Source organism: Papaver somniferum, chromosome 3, assembly GCF_003573695.1.
Source record: "Papaver somniferum cultivar HN1 chromosome 3, ASM357369v1, whole genome shotgun sequence".
Taxonomy (NCBI): Eukaryota; Viridiplantae; Streptophyta; class Magnoliopsida; order Ranunculales; family Papaveraceae; genus Papaver; species Papaver somniferum.
The window spans coordinates 167,095,271-167,110,952 of NC_039360.1; the positions used below are offsets into that span (position 1 = coordinate 167,095,271).

At 37.1% G+C, this 15,682-nt stretch overlaps 1 protein-coding gene, 1 long non-coding RNA gene and 1 pseudogene across 2 annotated transcripts; 2 read left to right on the plus strand and 1 right to left on the minus strand.

Annotated features, from left to right (window-relative positions):
• The first annotated feature begins 869 nt into the window (after window positions 1-869).
• Window positions 870-2,974, plus strand: LOC113361867. Its single transcript, XR_003365388.1, has 3 exons — window positions 870-1,392; window positions 2,124-2,351; window positions 2,651-2,974. It is a non-coding gene; the product is annotated as an uncharacterized LOC113361867 (long non-coding RNA).
• A 577-nt stretch (window positions 2,975-3,551) lies between these two features.
• On the minus strand, window positions 3,552-5,749 carry LOC113360306 (two-component response regulator ARR2-like). The gene is made up of 5 exons (XM_026603829.1): window positions 5,539-5,749; window positions 5,189-5,347; window positions 4,722-5,087; window positions 4,500-4,576; window positions 3,552-4,394 (listed from the first exon to the last, which is right to left on the minus strand). Exons 1-5 carry the CDS (start codon window positions 5,747-5,749, stop codon window positions 3,552-3,554), a joined length of 1,656 nt encoding a protein of 551 aa, XP_026459614.1.
• A 562-nt stretch (window positions 5,750-6,311) lies between these two features.
• Window positions 6,312-15,682, plus strand: part of LOC113360307 — a 105,542-nt pseudogene continuing 96,171 nt past the window's right edge.

Below are 15,682 nucleotides of genomic sequence, written 5' to 3' on the forward strand. Positions count from 1 at the left end.
AGGAAAAGCGTTCCTAACAAACCTTTCCTCATCTTCAAGTTTGTCAATCTCCTTATCGAGCGCATTCTTTCTCATCTTAATGTCATTGGATGATCTTCGAATTCGATTACCATCTAAGGCCTCAAATACCATTAAGCTACGGTTCCATATCTGCTCTTCGGATTCCGATTTGTGGAGCTTGTGAACACGATCATGAGTAGTTACCACAACCCACGCTCTATAAATAGCACAATCTTCTTCTTCAGCAAAAGCAATATCCATGTTTTTTGTTATGAAAATTAAAACTGAAGAGAGGAAAGAGTTTGGTGCAATTGGGGTGATAGATATGAGTTTCTTCATATAGGTTTAGGGTCCAACGGCTCTTTTTGTTTTTCCCAAAAACTCCAACGGCTAATTTGACGAAAGTTGAATGTGGAGAAACCAATAATCGGTAGGTATTGGATTTAGCATATCTACCGATTATGGTAGCTTTCAAAATTTGAATTTGCGGCAACTTATAATCGGTAGGTTTTGTAATATATTTAACTCCCGATTAACGCTGAATCCAAAACACGAACCAAGAAATACTGCACCGACTACAATCGGAAGTCTGGGAAATATTTTGGCTTCCGATTGCATTCAGAGGGTAACAATGTTATCATATCCTCCGAATATATAAGGGTAATTTTGTCATTACGAATTGCACGAGATAAGGGCCGGCTACATTTTTCCTTTGGGTGATCTTTTTTGTTTTATTGTTGGCCCCTAAATCCTTTTGAGTGGTCCCTAAAAACGCGAGGAAAAATAAAACCCATGGTCCAAAAAAAATCGTTCTTGTTTAAGAAGCATATGGTTGGTTCTAACTACGCACCTATAATTCACACCGACCTCTGTCTCTTATTTCCCCCAATCTCAAAACCCTAAAATTACCTGGATCAGTCCAGCGAAGTTGAATGGTGATAATGAGAGGTTTGGCCATAAAAATGTAACTCAAACTCTAGTTGCTGAAGTTAAATGGGTCTATTTTTTGGGTGGGAATCTGGTGATGGAGGAAGGAACCCTCACATGCACTGGAACCACAGTCACATTACGATTTCTTCTTGTTATACAAAATTAAAACTTCATTTCTTTCTTAATTTCTTTCTTTGTCTGGCTCTTTTTTTGCCTTAAATTTAGGGTTTATTCGGTAAGATTTAGGGCTTGCTTGTCTCTGTCTGCTTTGATTATTTTGTTGTTTACCACTGCTGCTGCCAGAGGAAGAGGTTCAAGGGGTCGTGGTGATGCAGCGACACCAACTGGTGTTAGAGGAAGGGGTTCAACAGATGGTGGTGCTACAGGAAGATGTTCAACGGGTGGTGGACCTAGTGGTGCTGCTAGAACTATATTCCATATATGTAGCTTTAACAGCTATGGGTAATTCTGTATGCCTAGATTCTTTTGCAAATGATTGTAATTTGTAATTAATTATATGGGTAATTCTATACGAGGGATGTTTTTTTGTTAGGCATAGATCTACGAATCATAGAAGGATGAAGCTTTTGGATAATGGGTGGTTATGGCTTTTAGTATATTTTTCATGTCTTAAAAAATCTTTTCTGTTCACTCTTTAAATTGTTATGAATTACAACTGAATTTATAAATATTGAGTGATTTTTTGGAAGTAGTCTGGTTGGGATGTTGTGCTATACCTTACTAGGACTATGTATAGGAGACTGGGAGTTTATTCTGTTGTCGGTATTGCTTACCTTTAACTTTGCCTAAATATAAATGTTATAAGTTATGTCTTCTGGTTTCGTGTTTGTTCTTGAAAATGAGATTGGTTCAAGAGATTGACCAGTCTGATTTAGACTTGAAATTTAGTTGATTTGCTTGTTGTGTGAATCATAAGATCAATTGGCATGGATACAGAGCATGAACTGTATCAATTGTTGTGTATATCATGAAGAGGGTGATATCGACTTTTTGTTTGTTGTGTTATTGTGTGTATAATGAAAAAATTGATATCACCTTCTTCTTTTTTTGTAACATGAACTGTATGGTTGGGTAATCTATATTATCGAGGTGAATTAACTATTGATTGCATACCAGATAGTTCGTGTGAATTTGTTCTCTTCTTTGTACTTAGTCATATGAAAATTGTGCAGGCACTAATTGGGTGCATAAACATTCCCAGCCGGAAGTCTCATCTCAAATGATACAAGAGCATTAGGGTCACATAAGGCTCTAGCAGTTTTCCTGGAAGGTAGCTCAAGAGATGTGATAGTAAAGCGCTTTATAACTCATAAAGAGCTTCAATGTACAATGATACCGAGACAAAAGGAAAAACTTTGCGAGAGTAAGGCAGAACCTTATTCATTTCGTTTCTTAATCAGGTGAGCTCTTTTGTTACCCAGCTTGATGTTCTTTCGGTTATTAATATGTTAATTAGAATTTTTGATAATTTATACTTGTTTGTTTAGGTTCTTTGGATCAAGTCCCATGAAGTAAACTAAGATTTTGTTGTATGGTTGGAATGTGAATAGGTGGAAGTATACTGATCTTGAGTATTTTGATTTGGTCTATTTCTTCTTGTAGTTTTATCTCTAGTCATGGCCATGCAAGTACTACACATGGTACATTGTACATCTATACAGTATAGATGCACATGCACTAACATAAAACTACTTTACAGATGGAAATCAGTGTTCACGATGCTAGTTGAGTTCACCAATGATCAAACTCCGAGCTAAGTTATCTTAAGCTGTTCTCGCTCCTAAAATCATATACATTAGCCGGTTCACAGGCTCAAACTGGATGTTGTTACTAGTGTAGAAGTTCCTTTCTAGTTTCAAGTCTGGCTTTTGTGTTGATTAGAGTCTTGTCTTTTTTCTGTGCATCAGTTAATATGCTGAATTTTCTTCAGAGTCTAACGGGCTGTTTTCTGAACAGTTGGTTCCTCTTCTTCTTTTTTGAGTTTTGAGGGAGTCCCAATTTATACGTATGGTTTCCATCCTTTGTTCCAGTTGAAATTATCGTAAAGGATCACTTTTGGTATTCTCAGTGGATGTGCTTTGATGGGAATTACCGGTTAGGTAGGTGACTAATGACAATGAGCGAGTCAGATTCCAACATCAAATTAAAAGATTAGCATATATGGTTATTACATCTGTCTCTATGTCTATCCTGCATGTACAGGTCAGACGTATTAACAAACTACCCAAAAAAGAATGTAATCTAGACAGACCCCCTAACTAATAAAGAAAGAGCAAAAAAAAAAAAAAAACCTCGGCTGGTAGGCATACCAAGAACTACCCCAACTCTTTCAAACTGATAACGATCACAAAGATACGCAACTGGTAGGCATCACCAGAACCACCCAACTCTTTCAAACTGATAACGATCACAAAGATGCGACTAGCCAAAAATCCACGATAGCCTCCTTATAAAAACGCAGCTGGTGCATAACAAGAACTACCCCAACTCTTTCAGATTGATAACGATCACCAAGATGCTGACTAGCTAAAAAATCCAATGACAGCAGCATCTAAAAAAGCTCCAAACTTCCAATATTGCAGTAAGTTACTGGAAATAAGTTAGTCTTCAGACTTAGTGTCATCATCTTCAAACTTCATTTCATCGTCTTCAAACTTAGTTTCTGTTTGGGGTTCCATCCCTTCCATCTGTGGTGGCTTTAACAACTGCGCTCCTGCTAAAGTCTCAAAGTGGTGATTATTTTGGCTCCGCATAAGGTTATCTGAGTGCCCATGGTTATTTTTTTGGCTATTAAGAAGACTATACCGGTCAGTGACTGGAGGTGGGTATATACTGTTCGACGCATCTAAATCTGAACTGGCACAAGGTGGTTGCTGCTTCCATTTCATGCAGTTCTCATCAATGGAGCCCTGAAAACTTTGCTCATGATGAATCATATTATTCGTCGGAAAGTTGGGTAAATTCAGAGTACTGTCTATACTATGATAATTTGGGAGAAATTCAGCAGTCATGTAGTTCGTCTTTAGATCACCTCCAGAATAAGGTTGGTTACGCCGATTATGGGCTGCTCTGGCATTATGATCTTGGCCATTCAGAAACATTTTCTGCTCCATCAGTCCGGGCAGACTGTTAATATAATGATCTCTCATCTGGGACTGATAATGATCTCTCATCTGGGACTGATGAGGTATATAACCAGTTTTTGTCACAAACTTAGAATGATCTGGTCGGAACCTGCCATTGCTTAGTAAAGGGTCAATTGTATTATGCGTTGGTCTCCCTAGTTGACCATCCTGCATACTGTGATTTTGAAATTTATTTGAGTACTGGATAAGTCCACCGCTATGCAATAAAGGTGCCAAGTGTGATTCTGGTTGATTCATAGATGTATTCAGATTACATGCAGGATAGCCTTGTGAATTTTTATAACTCTGGCGATATTTCTGTGATAGGAATAATATGTAAATAATAAATTAGACAGAAGATAAACGCAAACCTATCCGGCGAATGAAACTTAAAAGGAAAATCAAACATAACTAAGGACATACCTGAAGGTGGCTAGCAACATTATCTCTTTTAAGCCCGGGAACATTCATTAGCTCGAGAATTTTCTTTGGAACAGCCTCTACATTATCAAGTAACCAAAGCACCAAAGCACGAAGTACTCAGCGACAGCGTTTATGAATTTCAGAAGCAAAACTAGACATAAATGAAAAGCCTTCCCTAAGGCACATTGCAAAAATATGAAAGATAAGGGGTAAGAATTGTACTTTCAATTCCAAGCTTTTCTATGACTGCGTCAAATTTCCGATTGAGTTCGTCAGTCCAGACAATTCTTGTTTTCTTTGCCATAGACATACCACCGGTATCCACAACCTTGTCAATTTCCTCCCCGTTTTTCCTCTTCCTCCTCAAGGATTTGCTGTTTCCTAAAGCTACACCGAAATCTGACGTTTCGGTTGATTTTTGGTGGCATTCACATTCACATGAGTGTTCTACTCTCATCTTTCGGATGATCACATGCTTAAATATGAGTTCTATGTCCTTTCTTTCAATCGGCTTAATTAAGCAATCACATGCTCCTTCAGTGAGACACTTAATAACAATATTATTGTCGTCCTTGCTTGACACCATCACTGCATATTAGAGATTATAGTTAAAAAGACAAAGCTATCAAGATAAACCGAAACATATAATATTTTATAGTTCAATTTATGTATAGTGCTCTGATACTTACTGACAACAGGTATCTCCATTTCTGCTAACATGTGTTTAAGCAGCTCCAAACCATCCATATTGGCCATATATAGACTACTCAAAACAATATCAAATTTGTTTCTTGCAGCTTGTAGTGTAGACAACAGGGTCTCCGCTTGAAGCTGACTATACGTGGTAACTGAAATACCATACAAATAAAACCAGTTATTATATGTCAATCACATAATCAAAACCAGTTATGTAATTATCAAGAACGAAACATAGAAACATAGAACAAGTACTAAGGTTTACCTTGATAGAGAAGTTCTTTAAGCAACTTTTCAATATGTTGAAGAAACGAAACATAGAACAAGTACTAAGGTTGATTACCTTGATAGAGAAGTTCTTTAAGCAACTTTTCAATATGTTGAAGAAACTCAGGATCGTCATCAATAACCAAAACCCGAACACCTTCCGGAAACTTCTCTGGTAACCCTTCATTAGTAGGGTGTTCTTTCTTCACCACTTCATGTTGTTCTGTTTCTTTCCTGTTCACTTCAGGTTGTGTTTCTTGTGAACTTTCTTCTAAACCTCTACTCATTATTCTTCAATATATATATATATATATATATATATATATGTATCTAAAAACAATTCAAAAAAAATCAAAAAAAAAAAACGATGGTTATTTACAATTCAGGACTAAAAATAATCAGGATTTGTTTACTCTTTAATATAGTTCTAAGTCTCCTCGGATTCCATGTAACACTAGGAGAAGAAAACAATTTGAAAACTAGCAGTTCCTTTACGAAGGAATCTCTGAGAAAGTGGTACTCTTCTTAAGTTTTTTACCTCTGAAAATACCAAATTTACTGCTTTATAGTTGCCCTTTTTACCGCGCAAGTAAAAAAAAAATTTCTCCTTTTTGTCAATTAGGATATAAGAATCCCTTAAAAATGGGAATTCTGTTTTTGGTAAACCGACTTATGATGGTTTCCTAAAACAAGAAAATACCCGCACAAAAAAGGGTAGGGTGGTAATTCTAGTGCTTGCTTGGGTTGCAAGTTCCGAATTATTCATACTATATATATATAACTGGATTTCTCTCTACTGCATTGTAATAATCTCTAAAGAAAAATAGTGAGTTTTTTCAGGGAGTCTTAATGGCGATGAAGAGGGTAACAGTCGGAGAAAAAGGCTCATCCCTTACTTCATCAACTGTGTATTTCATTGCAAATGGAGTCAGTCAGGTAAACATCGATTCATCGATACTTGAAAAATTAATATCTTCATCAGAATCACTAACTCTTTCAGAGAAACCACTGCTCAATATCTCAAACCCTGCTAGGTTCCTAACAGTTATTGAAGCACGTGCATGTCTTGTTGTTCTTCTAAACAAATTCATCATCACTAAACATGGAATCCGTTCTGTTCTTCCCGCTCTCATTACTGATATCCTAAATGGAGAAGGGGGGCCGTTTGCACTAGAATCTCTTGATTTTGGTTCTGCGTTAGGGTTTTTAGATTCCTTGTGTAAGGTAAATGGTAAAAGAATTGAAGATGTAGGGGTGACTGATGAGGAAATAACTGTATTAGAGGAATCTTGTTATGCATTAGATGGAATTTCTGCACTTTTAGATTGTTGTTCGTCTTCTTTGAGTAGTGTTGCGGATGCTGTCGCTGCGTTATCTTGTGAGGCGTCCAGCGCTGATGTATCTGCATTGATTAATTTTTTGGATTCTGGTGATGGGTTTTCGGATAAAGAGATGGTTGCTGTTGCTAGTGATTTTAAGGTTTTACTCTCTGGATCGAAATTGGTTGGCAAAAAGGGTTCTAAGGCTGTGTCTGAGATACCAGAGGTGCACGGGAGTTTAAGGGAGATTGTTAAGCAGGTCCACTCAACAATGCGCGTGAAGTTGAATAGTAGTGTGGGAATTGATAAGGATGGTAAATTGAATAATGCGAGGGGTGGGAAACAATTGGTGACCATGATGAAGTCTTTGTCGTCGGCGCTGATATATCTAGGCGAGAGCAGTTTGTATCGGGCGGAACTAGTGGCAAGATGTCGAGATGTTGATATAAATTCCGAGGTGTTGGACATGTCTTTGAAAGATGTCAGGAATAATATTTCATCTGAAGAGGATTCTCTTGGATTGTTTCACGAGATAAATAGATTAGTGGCTACAGTTCGAAACCTTCTTGCTTGGGAAGGAGCATTGGCGATGCTTACACTTGACACTATGGAGAGAGAAAGCTCAAGAGGTCCAGGGTGTGTCTTCAAGTTCCGAAACCAAAAAAGGGAACAAAAATGCAGAAAAACAGAGCCAAAAGCAAAAGAAGTTTGTTTTGGGAAAGGGAACTGCTGTTATTAAGCAGCTCCTTAAGAACCGTTTGAATACAGTTGAGAATTTGGAAGTTTTGAATGAACGGGTGCGAGATCTTTGTTTGTTTTTCGAGCCGAAAGATCCAGAACTTGACACATTCTTGAAGAAATTGAAAGAGATCGTCAAAGGTAATGAGTCTAGAAGACTTCCCAAGTTTCCCAAGGGGACTCGGGATTTTGGAGAAGAGAAATATGCCATTAGAGACAAAGCTCTGAAAATCATTGAAGGGGTGTTTAAAAAGCATGGAGCGACGGGCCTAAGAACTCCAGTTTTTGAATTGAGAGAAACTCTCATGGGAAAATATGGCGAGGACTCAAAACTGGTTTATGATCTTGCTGACCAGGGGGGTGAGCGCTGTTCTCTGAGATATGACCTGACAGTTCCATTTGCTAGATATGTAGCCATGAATGGTATTACATCAATCAAAAGGTACCAAATTGATCCGGTATATCGAAGGGAAAACACATCCTAGGGCCGCCATCGCGAATTTTACCAATGCGACTTTGATATTGCTGGTGAGCAATATGAAACAATGGCACCTGACTTCGAGGTTATTAAAGTTTTGACCGAACTACTGGATGAGTTGAACATTGGAGAAAGTGAGATAAAATTGAGTCACAGAAAGTTGCTGGATGGAATGTTGGAAATTTCTGGAGTTCCGCCAGAAAAGTTCAGAACAATCTGCTCTAGCATTGATAAGCTAGATAAGAAATCCTTTGAGCAGATCAAAAATGAAATGGTGGAAGAGAAGGGCTTAACTGCTGAAGTTGCAGATAAAATTGGTACTCTCGTACAGAAACGTGGGCCTCCATTGGAGTTGCTGTCTGAGTTGAAACAGGACATCCAGTTCGGATCTAGTCTTCCGCTGAAGGATGCACTGAAGGATTTAGAGATTCTTTTCGAAGCATTAGAACAATCAGAATGCATACACAGAGTGGTTTTTGACTTGAGTCTTGCAAGAGGTCTTGACTATTATACCGGGGTTATATTTGAAGCTATTTATAAAGGCAGTACACAGGTTGGTTCCATCGCAGCTGGAGGGCGTTATGACAATCTTGTAGGAATGTTTTGTAATAGGCAAGTCCCAGCAGTTGGTGTCAGCCTCCGAATCGAGAGAGTCTATGACATAATGGAAGAGCAGCAGCGGCTTGAGAAGGATGGTAACCAGTCGATTCGGGCTACAGAAACAGAGGTTTTGGTTGGTATTTGTGAACAGGGTACTCTGGGGCAAGCTGCTAACCTAGTGAATAAACTGTGGGGTGCTAACATAAAAGCAGAATTCATGGTCCACAAAAAACTAACGAAACATACCGATCGAGCTAAAAAGTCTAGGATCCCGTTGATGGTGATTGTTGGTGATCAAGAAAGAAGGGCCAACCAAGTTAGAATTAAAGACATGCAAACCAACAAGGAGGATTTGGTTGACAGGGATAGTGTTGTCAAGGAAGTGCAGAGGCGGTTGAAGCCAACAAAGAGGATTTGGTCAACCTGTGCTCCGCAGTGGGCGATAATGATTTTTGTTTTCTTGTGCGTTTTTTGTTTGTTATTTTTAGATTAGTTTTATGGTTTTTAGATGCAGTTAATTTCTTTGTGTGAACAAATAGTAATCAGGATAAGCACACAAACTCAAGTTCAATTGTGAACGATGTTTGTTAACTGAGTGGATTGTGACGAATACTGCAAGCTTAAGAATCGAAATACAATACAGGAAGTCTAATTCGAGATATTAGATTCAAGCTTATTTTTGGGCAGAGTCAATGTTGGATTACTAATATGACAATTGTTTTATGGGACTCGTATTTCTATCGGCTGCTTTGAGGTGGATGTGCAGCATTTAGTGTTTGTTTTTTCTTAATCTCACTTGGTTTTTTGTTCTTTTTTTTGGGTGATCGATTCCAAACTCGATCTATTTTTCTGTGTCGATTGTATTTATTGGGTTGAAGTATCCCTTAAGTACCTCTTTTTCAATAAATATTTTCCTATTGACCAATCCAAAAGAAAAAAAAATCAAAATGGATGAACTCAGAGAAGAACCTAAAAATCAAGATTCTTCTTATATATCTGGAAATATCTACCCAATCACTTGGAAATCACAAAAATATATAAAAAGCATCTAGTTGAAGCCTTATTCTAGTAAGCAGGGTTTAAAGGAATCGATAACTCATGCTTCATTACAAGCGCCATCAGGTTTGAAGGAATTTAGTTAATGCAGATCAACGTCCAGTCCAGATACCAAGCCCGAACATTGGACAAATGTTAGATCAAAATCTAGTCCTGAACAAAATCTGAGTACCAAAATCTAATTATCCCTATATAAAAACTTGTTTAGGCTACTATATTTCTTTAAAAAAAAAATAGCCCAGGTAATTTGGATTAGCCCAAGATGTCAAGTATTACCACATTCGTATTCTCTAGTCCCTACCGTGTTCAGTATATATATTCCTTCATCCCAATTGAACTTGAAGAATCCTCTGTGCTGCTCAATCTCACTACTATACTCTTTGTGATCAGGAATTTCAGTAGGTCATGTGTCTGATAAATAGTGTTACTGAACTCAAAATAGTTTCACTCAACTTTCATTAATATTTGTAGGTTAAGTGCTTGATACATCATGTACCCCTGAACCCAAAGCTGGATTTCTCTATTTTTTGCTTCGATTCAATCTCATCTAGCTTGTAATTTTGCACCAATCGATCTGTGTATCCATCAAGAATGATGTGTTTTGTTGCATCAATATATACTTATAGTCCATTGTTTCTTAATGTATTATTACGTGTTCATTGTTGGAGATGTCTACGGAAGTTACCTTAACATAGAATTAAGAAGAACATATCTTATCAAACAAAAAATGAAATTGAGAAGAACGTAGCATTTAGAAGGAAGGTAGTAAAAAAATTTGTTTTCCCCTATCGTCTTCTCTTTTTAACTTCATGGTCCGGCTGCTGTTAATTTTTTTTTAGCCCATCCAGACATAAATTCCTGGTTCCGTCGCTGCTTATTACAATAGGTTCAGACATAAATTTCTGGTTCCATCGCTGCTTATTACAATAGGTTCGAGGGAATCGAAAACTAGTTCTTCATGCAAATGTCCGAAATTTAATTTGGTAGTAGGCGACTGGATGCAGTTAGCTCGAGCTCAAATTCCCACTTGGTGTTTCAATTTGAAAATGTCAATACTCCAGCTCTTTTTTTTTTTAATTTGGTGAAAAAAAGTAATTTATTAAAGAAGAAAGATAGTAATTTATTAAAGAAGAAAGAGAGAGTGGTCTATAAGCTGAACATAGCCACCCTCGACCACTAGTCATATATTTACCTTCATCTGGGTCTCAAAAGTTCTCTTCAAAGATCATGTCTTTGTTACTTCAATGTACCCTTTCCACCATGGATTCCAGGTGCACTGGCAAAATATCTAAGGACACAATACAATATTTGAGATGTCAAATCACCGTAGTAAGATGAGAAGTGAAGCAACAGAGATTGCGCGAAGGTCTAACACAGTAATCAATATACCTACCAAATCAACCCAGAAGGGTGACACACAAAAAGTAATAAGAAGATCAACGTCTAAGTTTGAAATAAGAGACCAGACATTATTAAATGCCTCTGACAGGGAATGCGCGAAATACTCAGAGGATCAGAGTGGTTTGGGCCCCGACAGTCAAAGACTTGCAAGGCACTCAAATTTCCGTGGGTACGATCATTATTTCATGAAAAATAGAAGGACTATATGGATCCTAGTTAGTAAGTTCGCGAATGATTCGAATTTTTTCGTATCACGAATTTTACCGTCTTATTCGTGTACGTTTGCAATTCCGAACTCAAATCGCGTATTATGTGGCATTCCCGAATTATTCGCGAATCGTTCACGAATTTTACGTATCCCGAATGATACGTCCGCTTAATTCGCCATAAATTCTTTAGCTTTTACTTTTCAAAGACTCCATTTTTGGGGCTTTACTGCTTCCCGACCATACACGACCGAATATTAGACGTGTTGTAATTTTTATGAAACAAAAACGACTGAAGAGATTTGAAGGTGAAGGTGAGAGAGATCTCAAACTCACTAACCAAGCATCTAAACCACCATACGACGTCCTCTTGGATAACTAATTTTGTATATATTATTAATATCATCATATTAAGTTTATTTTTTCTTTAAATAACTCACACATATGCATAAAAATTGGTCTATGACCTTATAAATACAAATTATTTGTTATATATAGATACCGAATTTTCAGAGCCGAACTCACATTTATAAATCGAATTATACATGTACGTATGCCATTCCGAATTACTGACGAATCACGTCCGTTGACCGAATTTTGGACCGAATCTGGATTTTACAAAACCATATAATACTCGTACGTTTGCCGTTCCGTGCGTTTGCCGAATCCCGAATTGCTAACTAGGATCTGGACTAGCGTATCGGGAGATTGAGACACACCACCCGAAGAAGGTTTACCGATATTGATGTATTGCTAACACTGCAATATAGTCGTATGAGCAGTTCACTTATAAATACCGAGCTAATTGGAATAGGCAGGTTCTATAAGTGAGAGGTGGAAGAAAGAAACAAATAGACAAGTGAGTAGGGAGACAAATTCATAAATAGCCTTACAACTTCTAGTCTTGATAATTGAATAAGATCAACCTTTTCACCCGTGGACATAGGTAATTTTGGTATCATGCTACATTTATAAAATTCCAAATTCTTCTTCTTGAATGTTCGATATAGGATGTTAGATTTTCTACAACTATATTTTGGCGCTAGAAACAGTGATGATTATATCTTGTTGAGTTACCTTGTGGTATACTTCACCAAAAAGGTAGATATCGAAGATCCAAAGCATCCATGATCTTTGTTTAAGTTAGAGAATATATCTAAAGTGATAGAGGATGAAAATGCGGGGTCTAACAACCACACCCAACAATTCGTTTGGCAATCTGAGAGGACTTACTCCAATATACTTTCTAAGAGAATCAACTAAACAGTCAGACTCAATCTAGAGAAAAGTATATCAAAGAGTTTAATATCTCTAACTCTTAATTCAATCCGCAATCAGCAAATAGGAATCTGCGAGTTCGATTGAATATAAGAGGAGTAACTTGAACGGTAACAAAGACCAATGTTCAAGTGTCAATCAATGTAAATCAACAAACCAAAGGTTGGATATTCTAATTGATTGATCTTAACGCACAACATGTGATATTTCAATTATATAACAAAATATAATGCGGAAAAGAAATAACACAGACACCAGAATTTTGTTAACGAGGAAAGTCGCAAATGCAGAAAAACCCGGGACCTAGTCCAGTTTGAACACCACACTGTATTAACCCGCTATAGACTCTAGCCTACTACCAATTAACTTCGGACTGGACTGCAGTTGAACCCTAATAAATCTCACACTCATTCAAGGTACAGTTGCGTTCCTTACGTCTCTGATCCCAGCAGGATACTACGCACTTGATTCCCTTAGTTGATCTCACCGACAACCAAGAGTTGCTACGACCCAAAGTTGAAGACTTGATAAACAAATCTGTCTCACACAAAAAATTCTATAGATTGAATAAATTTGTCTCCCACAAAAAAACCCAAGAGTTTTTGTTCCGTCTTTTAATAAATCAAGGTGAACAAGAACCAATTGATAAACCAGACTTATATTCCCGAAGAACATCCTAGTATTATCAATCACCTCACAGTAATCTTAATCGACTAGCGAAACAAGATATTATGGAATCACAAACGATGAGACGAAGATGTTTCTGATTACTTTTATCTTGCTTATCGGAAAAATTAATCTCGAGTCAATTATTTCAATTGTACTCAATACGATAGAATCGGGCAAGATCAGAACCCACAACAACAAAGAAAATAATTGGGTTTGGCTTCAAAATCCCAATGAAGTCTTTGAAATCGTTAACCAACAGGGTCTCCGTAGAAACCTAAGGTTAAAGGAGAATCGACTCTAGTTTATACAACTAGTAAACACAGGAGGTGTGGGGATTAGTTTTCCCAGTTGCTAGAGTTCTCCTTTATATAGTTTTCAAATCAGCGTTTGCAATCCAAGTTACCTTGGTAACAAAACATTCAATATTCATTGTTAGATGAAAAACCTGATTCAACCAAGCTAATATCTTTCAACCGTTAGATCGAACTTAGCTTGTTACACAAATGAAATGTACCCTCATTTAGGTTTATGTAACCTGTTAGAGAATTGCTCGGTTGAACTCGCATGCGTTGCTATCTCAAGCATGTTTGTCAATGTTAGTGATCAAAACTATGAGTCTTGATTTCTAGCCTATATAGCTAAAGGTCTCGGACTAGGATAGAAAGTGTAGTTGAGCTCAAGACTCCATGGCAATCATCATACAAGACGAAGGAATACTCAAAGAACTTCATCGACTAAAAGGTATGTGGAGACTTGAACTTATCTGTCACTCAAAAGTCTATTTACTCTATCTCCTATTCTTGAACAAAAGTCGTGTTGAACCGACTTTCATTATACACATCTGCTATTTCGAGCCGAGTTTATCTCGCCTATCTATTTCTCGAAATATGTGTTGGTAAGCTTTCGCTTTAGACAAATTCATCTTTACCTAGTGACGAATGTCATGTTATGTTTCAATCACTTTGGAAATTGCTCTGACGAAAAATGATCTGTGAATAACGGCTATATAACGTCTAGGGCTGAACATGGTTTCGGTTTTCCGCTGGAACCGGACCAAACCAGACCAATTAGTAAGAAACCAAACCGAACCATTTACTAATGGATTGGTTACGGTGTAGAAAGTGGGAAACCGATAGTGTTGGTTTTGGTTTGGTTTGACCTCTAAAACCGAACAAAAAACCATTGGAAAATCGACTAATTTTTAAGCTTAGTTTCTACCGTCGATTTATAAGTATTAGATTCTACCCATTGATTTAGAGGATAAATAGAAATCCTAAATCTAATATTTCATTATGATATTCTCCCTCTTTCTCTTTCTCCTTCTCTCAGTCGCCTCCCTTCTCCACCCCCAACTGCAGTTGCTGCTACTCGACTTTTTTCTTCCCGTCTTCCTTCTTTTTTATTTTTCAATAACTAAATTAAGATATATTATATATCTTATTTTGATCTCTAGAATTATAGTAAGCTTTAACTATTCTTGATATATTTTTATTTATTTTTTTGTCTGTAAATTTGTGTAAACCAATACTATCGGCAACTACGATTTTTTTTTTTGTAAATTTGTGTATTTTTTTTTTGGTTTGACATAATTATTGGTTACCAAAAACCACTGGGACAAACCGAAACCAACTGGAACCATTTGGAAACCGAACCAATGGTTAATGGATTGGTTTGGTTTATATTTTTAGAAACCAATAGTATTGGTTTCGGTTTTGGTTTGGCCAGAAACCGAACCAAAACCGACCATGAACAGCCCTAATAACGTCCTCTAAGAATGTTTCAATGATTGAAATGAGAGTTTAGATTACATAACCATTGGTAGGATATAAGCATTGTTGTGGAAACACATATATGTATAAGTCCTTATTCCTTGAACCAAAGTTTGCGAACTTTGTTGATCAAGAGAAACAGAATGTGGCGTGAGCCAAGTCCGCGAACACAGTCTGCGAACTGGCGGAAGTTCTCGACCCGAGAATTTCTGCTGGAGTTTGTGAACTCCTTCCGTGAGCTTAAGTCCGCGAACTTTAGTAGGTTATATCTAAAATCGGTTGTTCTTGAACTCATGTTTATATAAACTAAGGAATGCTTTTGCAAACCGTGGCTATAAAGTTCATGAACCGATTCAAGTGAATCAAACAGTTTTTGCTTTAATTATGTCTTGTGTAGTTACATAAGATCTAATCAATTGAACAACTCTCTAACTAGTTCATTTGAGTCATTTGGACTAGTTATGGTGAAGAAGAATATGGTGGATATGAAAGTGATCATATGGCTAACCATTTGGTTAACTATTGTTGAACCAACAAATGTTAATGTTTGGGAACGGTTACATAAACCCAAAATTGGACATTTCATTCGTGTGTAACAAGCTAAGTTTTTGATCCAACGGTTGAGAAATATTAGCTTGAATCTAATAAGGTTTTCATCTAACGGTGAATATTGAATGCTTTGTTACCAAGATAACATTGATTGCAA